The sequence below is a fragment of the Mesitornis unicolor genome, unplaced genomic scaffold (assembly GCF_000695765.1).
Source record: "Mesitornis unicolor isolate BGI_N332 unplaced genomic scaffold, ASM69576v1 scaffold42980, whole genome shotgun sequence".
In the NCBI taxonomy this organism is placed as follows: domain Eukaryota; kingdom Metazoa; phylum Chordata; class Aves; order Mesitornithiformes; family Mesitornithidae; genus Mesitornis; species Mesitornis unicolor.
This window is the reverse complement of record NW_010158438.1, coordinates 1-7,742: the sequence shown is the minus strand read 5'-3', so window position 1 is coordinate 7,742 and position 7,742 is coordinate 1. Positions and strand designations below refer to the sequence as shown.

Sequence of the window (7,742 nt, the reverse complement as noted above, 5' to 3'; positions counted from 1 at the left end):
CGTCCTTGTGCGAGGCCATTGGGCATATTCTTTCATGTGGACCACAGTGCTGTGCTAAATTTGTGAACATAATTGATCTTTTTTGGAGGGATGCCTGTGCCTATTAATTTTTTTTTTAAAAAGCATACTTGGCAGAAAATGTCATCTTCACGTTCATTTGAACACAGATTTGGAAGAATCAAAACTTTATCTTACACAACTTGAACAGTCTCAGACCAGAAAGAACAGAGAAAGGCAATTTGATGGCTACTAGTCAGGGTACTCCGAGGAGAAGAGTGTTGTGGAAGTGCTTAGTCTCAGCTGTGGTAGGTAATTATGTTGCACTAAGGGAAACAGCTTGACTAGAAATAGAAGAAAGGCTGTGCTTCAGAGTACCTTGTAGCTTGACAGTGAGGGCACTCGGGATCTACAAGATCTGGAAACAGCTCCATATGGAAGATGTCCCTCACACTCCAAAGTAAGGACGCCCAGCACAGAGCTAAGAAATAGAACAACGTTCCCTCCCAAACCATGTCAGAAAAGAAATACATAAGTGACTCTTAAATTCATGTAGTCACTCTAGGATTCTGATTCACTATCACTTGTATTTTTTTTGATTCAGTGACAATGATTTGTGGTCAGTGTCAGCAGTTTTGTGGCAGGATTCCTTTTCTTTTTTTTTTTTTCAATTAAAAATAGCATCAAAACACAGCAGAAGCATTTTCCACTCACTCCTTACAGTCCCATTATTTGAAAACAGAATGTATTTTTTTTTAAGAAATTGCCATAGAAGTAACAAGTGAAAACCCATTGTGGTCATCAAAACCCGTTTTACTTCTTCCTTCTTGCTTATCTTCACTCCCTGAATTTACTGAGATTTCCTACCATGCACATTCCCATGTATTCTTACACATCTGATGGACTGGGGTCTTCACAGAATCCCAGAACGTTCGGGATTGGAAGGGACCTCAAAAGCTCATCCAGTCCAATCCCCCTGCCGGAGCAGGAACACCCAGATGAGGTTACACAGGAAGGCGTCCAGGCGGGTTTTGAATGTCTGCAGAGAAGGAGACTCCACAACCTCTCTGGGCAGCCTGGGCCAGTGCTCTGTCACCCTCACTGAGAAGTTTCTTCTCCAATTGAAGTGGAACCTCCTGTGTTCCAGCTTGTGTCCGTTACCCCTTGTCCTATCATTGTTTGTCACCGAGAAGAGCCTGGCTCCATCCTCGTGACACTCACCCTTTCAATATTTATAAACATGAATGAGGTCTCCCCTCAGTCTCCTCTTCTCCAAACTAAAGAGCCCCAGCTCCCTCAGTCTTTCCTCATAAGGGAGATGCTCCACTCCCTCCATCATCTTTGTAGCCCTACGCTGGACTCTCTCCAGCAGGTCCCTGTCCTTCTTGAACTAAGGGGCCCAGAACTGGACACAATATTCCAGATGCGGTCTCACCAGGGCAGAGTAGAGGGGGAGGAGAACCTCTCTCGACCTACAGGTCTTGCTACCTGTTATGGTACAGTTTATTTTCCCCACTATTACCACTCCAAATGCTTTGATTGTTACATGTCGATGTCAAAAAGTAGGAAATTACAAGGTACTTTGACTTAAAAATATTATTTTATTTAGATCTGATACGTATTAATGCCAACAGTGAAAATTAATGCATATAATAAGCCCATAAGACAATTTAAGTTACTTACAGGAGCAGGTTTTTTCTTAGTTATAAGTGGCAGCCTGGTCTCATAGTTCTGCTGTTTTAAAACAGCTTTATTACTGATGTCCTCTGGGTCAAGCATAATTTTCATATCTGTTTCCAGCTGATGCTGAAATAGAGAATATGCATAGTCTTAAAATAACTACTCTAGGACAGAAGTGTTCATAAGCAGGAATTGGCTAATGTTCGTAAGTTTGCAATATTATGATAAAAATTCATGTTATTTGACTATCCACACCTTTTCATTGTTTGCCCTGTGCGTGCCCTATTCACATACATGCTTTTGCCAAAATTTGTTCAATTAATTTCATTACCTGCTCTGAAATTTCCAAGTCTGTGCACCTTTAAGTTAAATTTTGAGTGGAAAGGACAATCAGGTTTGACTCATTTGATTAATATGGGTGATTTATGAATCCCATTTACCTGTGCCATAACAAGTGTTTTATACACACCCTATCTACTGGGATGGTGCTATATCTGCATTCTTCCCACAGATGACAGTAAGAGTCCAATCTACCTTGGCCATGTTTGCCAGAGACTTTAATTCAGGAATCACTGACCTGATGGACCACAGCAGCTTCTTTGGATTGGTTATAGCAACACAGATGGAGCACTTGCTTATAAGTAAATAATTTAAAAATCCTTATAGTAAGAAGTAGTAAAACATAGCAGTTTCTTAATGTCCTGTGTTACCTGTGTAGAATGGATTAAACTACTTTGGTAATAAAAATTATTATTATTTAAATCCTGATGGACAGAAAGACTTTTGAAGTTATAAGAAGTGTGTGTATATATATATAGTGTGTGTGTGTATATATATTTCTTGTTTTAAGAAGTACCTTAGTTTACACACAGAAGTATTCAGTTTATCCCTGGATCCGTATCAAGTGTAGCAGTACCTTCCCATACTTTTATTGCAATACCTTTGCTAACCAGACTCTGCATCCAACAGGGTTTAATTAACAACCAGTGCTGAATAAAGAAGAATTCTCAAATGGCAGAGACTAAGATATCACCAGAGAAGTCAACAGAGCTGAGGTAATTCAGAGGGGCTGGGGCCTGGCAGTGTATGTGCTTAATTCCCATTACATGGATACAGGAATATAAAAAAGCTCCCTTACGTAGTTAGATCCAACTAAACTTCTTTCTACACAAGAACTCTCTGCTGATATTTCTATTATGTAAATGTTGAAAAAGAATTTATGAGACTTCTGCTTTTTAAAAAATAAAATATGCCATAAAAAGTGTAAGAATCATTAGAGGTATATGTGAACTATTAAACAATTAAATTACTTTGTGAAAGCACTAAAAATGATTTAATTTATTTATCTGCACAATACATTATCTTCTTTTGCTAGTAATTACAAACAGACATATCAATGAGATGCTCATTTAGATCTGGGTTTGTAAGAACAAGTTATTATCCAAGCCAATTACTCTTTTACCCACATGGCTGCACAGAGACAGAAAGTTCAATTTTCACCTCATCAGTGATTTTGTGGTATTTATTTTATTACTGTAACACCACTGTACAGAAAGGAAACTGCTTGTGCTATTAAACAAGAATTGGGGAATAACTGAGTACCTTCTCAGTTAAAATTGGGGATGTTTCACAATGCAGGCTGGCAGTGAAATGATCAATGCTGGAGTGGCAGATTCCACCCAGGATAACAAGAATTTAAATGGTTAATAAGAAAACCTGATAAAAGTTACTTTGTCAGCTTAGATGTATGGCAAGTGACAATTCTACCTTTGCAGGAGCTGGGGCAGATGTTACCATGAGTCTTTTCCATCTGTGTTATCCATCCATCTATATTATACAAAGTCTTAAATGTAAGTTACACTGAACCATCTTGATGCAGAATAATAAAAATACTACAATATCACTGCTAATAGTGTGTTATTACTAATACAGTGCTCAGTGACAATGAGAATTATTGTGCTCAGTTATTAACATGGAGTACACTGGATTGTACAGAACAGGTTGACATTTCAGTACAGTTAAATGGTTCAAATCTTGTTCTACTTCCACACAAAATTCCTTTCAGAGTGGAGGGCATTTTTATGATGTAGTAAGCCAACAAACCTGATTTGCTATGTAATTCTGTTTTGCAGATGCATAGTTTCTAATAGAGTCCAATTTCTTTATGAATGGACTACATTATATTAATCTTTGAAACAATCTGTATTATCAGCAACTAAACCACTTTTCATGTCTAGCTATTTACATTATTTGCATATTTTAGAACCTCCTGGAAACATCTTTTCATTTACATCTTTAGTTTCATTAATGATGAGAGAATATTAACTTCTCCTGCGTATGGAGAATGTCACAGAAATTATCAACTTTAAAAAACAACAACAAAACAAACCCAAAAACCAAAGGTGCACAAGCATCAGTTCAGGTGTTAGCAGTTAAACACATGAAAAAATTATACACCTACAAGTTATGGATAACATCTTTTCAGCCATTGCTACAGAGAGGCTTTACAGTCACTGCATGAGGAAGACACCTGTTTATGGCTCTCGAGCTTTATTAGAAGAAAAAATCCAATTTCAACACATATCAGGGAATAAAATGAAGGGGGTATGGGCTGTGCTTCGCAGCTCCCTCTGAGCTAGATTTGCAGAGTCATATTTGGCTGCTGCTATGACTCAGAAATACTGTATGCCTAAGTAAACAATAATTTTAAGCCTATTCTGACACCTGTGGGTAAGCTATTTCCCATATGACAAATATTCTAGCAATGCCTACGTGAAAATAGCACCTGTGTTTATTTAACTCCAACCTTTTCATCCTAACTACTGCAAACACAAATTATGCTCAATTTCTATTCGTGCATGGTCTACTATGGACTGCAAAGCACAAGATTATTATGGTGTGAATTATTAATTTCTCTCAGAACCACTATGGGTTGAAATGTTGATTTCTTCCAAGCCTACATACCTGGAAATACTGTCTGCAAACAGAAGACTGTTCAGTTCATTAATATTTCCTTTGAGTGGAAAGGAATATTGAAAACACCAAAGCATGCTTAAAAAAAATCCAGAACTGTTTATAGCTACAAGTAAGGAAAAGACAGGAAGTAAGGAATTCTAGGTGATAATTTCCCAGCTGGATTTCACAATTATTTAATAATAAAAGCTTTTTATGTTGGCATGCTGGGCATGTAGAACAGCTGGCAAAACAGCACTGTTTGCCATTTTCTTTATAATGGGAAATTAGGGCTAGCTTGTGTGTCACTGGATATGTATTCCTAAGCAGATGCCACAGATATCAGAAATGAAAAGACAAAGAGAAAGTCAAGGCAGGACAGAGCACGTGCTCTGCTGTAAATTAAGCTCATTGGTGCACACGAAGAGTTGAGAGACCACAGATAATACAGAGTTTAACAGAGTAGCTGAACTCTGGTAATTTATTTTTTCAACAATATAAGTGTATTCACATAGGACAGGGCTAGAATACGGTCTGGGGAAAAAAAATCAGAGATCTTATTGCACCTTATCCATAATTTCAAAAGGAAGGAATATTTTAGTACTACTTTATACTGGAATTTCTTTTACAAAGATAATCAGCAATGTAATTGTTAGGCTGCTCATTCTGGTTATACCATTTCAAACAGCTTCAATTCCTAGCTTCTGTTAACAGTATTAGAACCATAGAGGGACTCTTATTCTCTCTCATTCAAAGCTCCCTTGGATTTAAACAGTAATAACCCCAGATTGTGACAATGGCTATTTTTCAATTCAACTAATTACCTTCATTTGTTTTTTAAGTGTTTGAGGAAACCACCTTGAACGCACCAGTCAAAATCCACAGTTTAGAATAAAAAAAGCAAAAATACCTCAGATACAAACATTTTGAAAAGGCTTTAAACGATCTTAGAAGGATTTTGTTTATGAAAAATAGCAAAATAGGGCATTTCAAGGAGAAGACCTGTATCCATCACAGAGATTACTACCCTATATATGAACAGAAGTCCCTCTCATAATTTGCCATATCTTTTATGCAAAGCCAAAAAAGAGAACCACTTTTATTCTCAGACACCGCAAACATTTCTATCTGTGCTCATGCTATTCCAATAGATAGTTCCATTTATTTTAGACCTGTTACTTGCAGAATCACAGTTAAGCATATGGTATTTGCAGGACTGGGACCTTAAAGTTGAACAATCACCTCATTTCAGAACTCTTTAACAATATACTTGCGGGAGATAAAAATAAAGAATAGAGGGCTTGTGGATGCACCATGATGAGATTGAAGTCCTTCCTGACTTAGATTTTATCCTGATTGGGAGGCTGGAGAAGGCTCCTATCTCTCAACCCACTTACTCTACTGAGAATTTTTTAACATTTTCAGTCATAGATGGTGTATTATCAGAAATGGAATGCATGTGGAGTCAGAACATAAGATTATGGGATCAAATGGTAACCAACAAGACACCAGTGTACTCATTTCACATGGTCTCTGATAGAATAAGTAGTATGGTATTTCAGACCTGTGAACCTTGGGAAACACGTAGTGCTGATTTGCTGTATCCCTGGATGGTCACGGGCTCAACGGGTACTCGTGGTAAAACAAGCTGTTTCTGAGAACCACCAAAATGAAGGCCCCTGATTTAGAAAGAAACAAACAGTGAGGTTTTTAAAAATTACTTTGATTTTATGTATTAAATGCATACTGCTTCCATCTGGTTGAGTCTGAAAGACTACATTTTTATTTAAATTTGCTCTTAGCAAAAAAAATAATCACAGGAGTTAGCAGAAGGCTGCTGTAGCTACTTAGAACTGCATTTACTTTTGTGTTTTTCTATTAACGTAAAATAAAACCAAAAGAGCAAATTATCAAAATAACCTCATCTGGGCCAATATTCCCATTTGCTTTACAAGACTGATACCACAGTTTTTCTGTCTTGCTACCTGCATTGTCTCTGCAAGAAAACAGCTGTTTCACTCACCATGTAGGGGGATCTTTTGAATGTACTTCTTTATTATCAGTAGAAGAAATAGTTAATACTTGTCTGTTTATAGCATTTAAATAATTTTCAGCATGTTTCTGTCAGAGGGAAAAAATAATGTTTAGACTATTACAAAGGCATGAGGGATATTAAATTTATTTAACTCAGTTAATTTAGCAATCCAGATCTTCGCTTGGCTGAAAAGTTGATAGGCTTTATGCTTCTGTCAGACTAAATCAGACTTTGGCTAATGATATGGGGCACAAGATCAGTTAATCTGACAGCCAAAAAAAGAAAAACATGGTTCTGAACTGTAATGTCTGATGAACCCCATCATTTGTTAATCAGAAAGGGATCCTGTAGAATGACAAATACATGGTCCCGTAAGTACTGACAGAGATCTCAGACTGAATTGTCTCCTGGATCTGCTCCATTTTACTTACTCTCTGCCCAAGTTCAGTTCTTTCAATTGCCGTTTCCAGGTCACTAATATCCACGGCTTCTACATTTCCTTTCAAGTTGGTATTTTTCACTCTGGCTTTCAGCTTGTGAAGATCTTCTTGAACCTGAAAAGCAAGTTATGACAAAAGTCATACCCATAACCAAATTCCACGGTTTTGCAACAGGGTTTAATTCAAATTAAATGCTGTCTAAAAACAGGAAATAAATTTATGCAACTTTCTATGTTTCTACACTTTTATAAATAAAAGAATACAAAGTCAATGACTTTAAAGCCACTGAACGACATAAAATCCAACGACAGTTCATTTTAATGAACTCACAAAGCAAAATCTCACAAAGCAAAGGCAATAAACTTCAGGAATTAAATCCTTCACCAAGGAACGATCTTGCCTTACACATTTCAAGCCCCTCTTTTGGCACAGATGGTTTAATTGTGCAGGAATCTCGGAAGTGTTAAGGAGGGACTGAAAGGTAGAGGCCGCCTGTGAGGAGATCATGTCAGCCAATGTCAAAAATGTACATTTACACTGCGTTAATAAAAGAAGTTCAAGGTCGCATCACGCTGAGAATCATAACATTAACACAGCCCAAGCCCTTCTCCAGAATTCGCCGGCGGCGCCGCAGCCGC

General features: G+C 37.4%; 1 protein-coding gene across 1 annotated transcript in view; it reads right to left on the bottom strand.

Annotated features, from left to right (window-relative positions):
* Positions 1-7,218, bottom strand: part of LOC104539821 (IQ domain-containing protein H-like) — a gene marked incomplete at its 5' end in the record, with an annotated part of 19,773 nt that extends 12,555 nt beyond the window's left edge. Inside the window, 4 exons of the mRNA XM_010183445.1 lie at positions 1,681-1,803; positions 6,194-6,308; positions 6,653-6,750; positions 7,096-7,218. Of these exons, the coding sequence (XP_010181747.1) occupies positions 1,681-1,803; positions 6,194-6,308; positions 6,653-6,750; positions 7,096-7,218 (459 nt within the window). The remainder of the gene's footprint in view (positions 1-1,680; positions 1,804-6,193; positions 6,309-6,652; positions 6,751-7,095) is intronic.
* Positions 7,219-7,742: the final 524 nt, after the last annotated feature.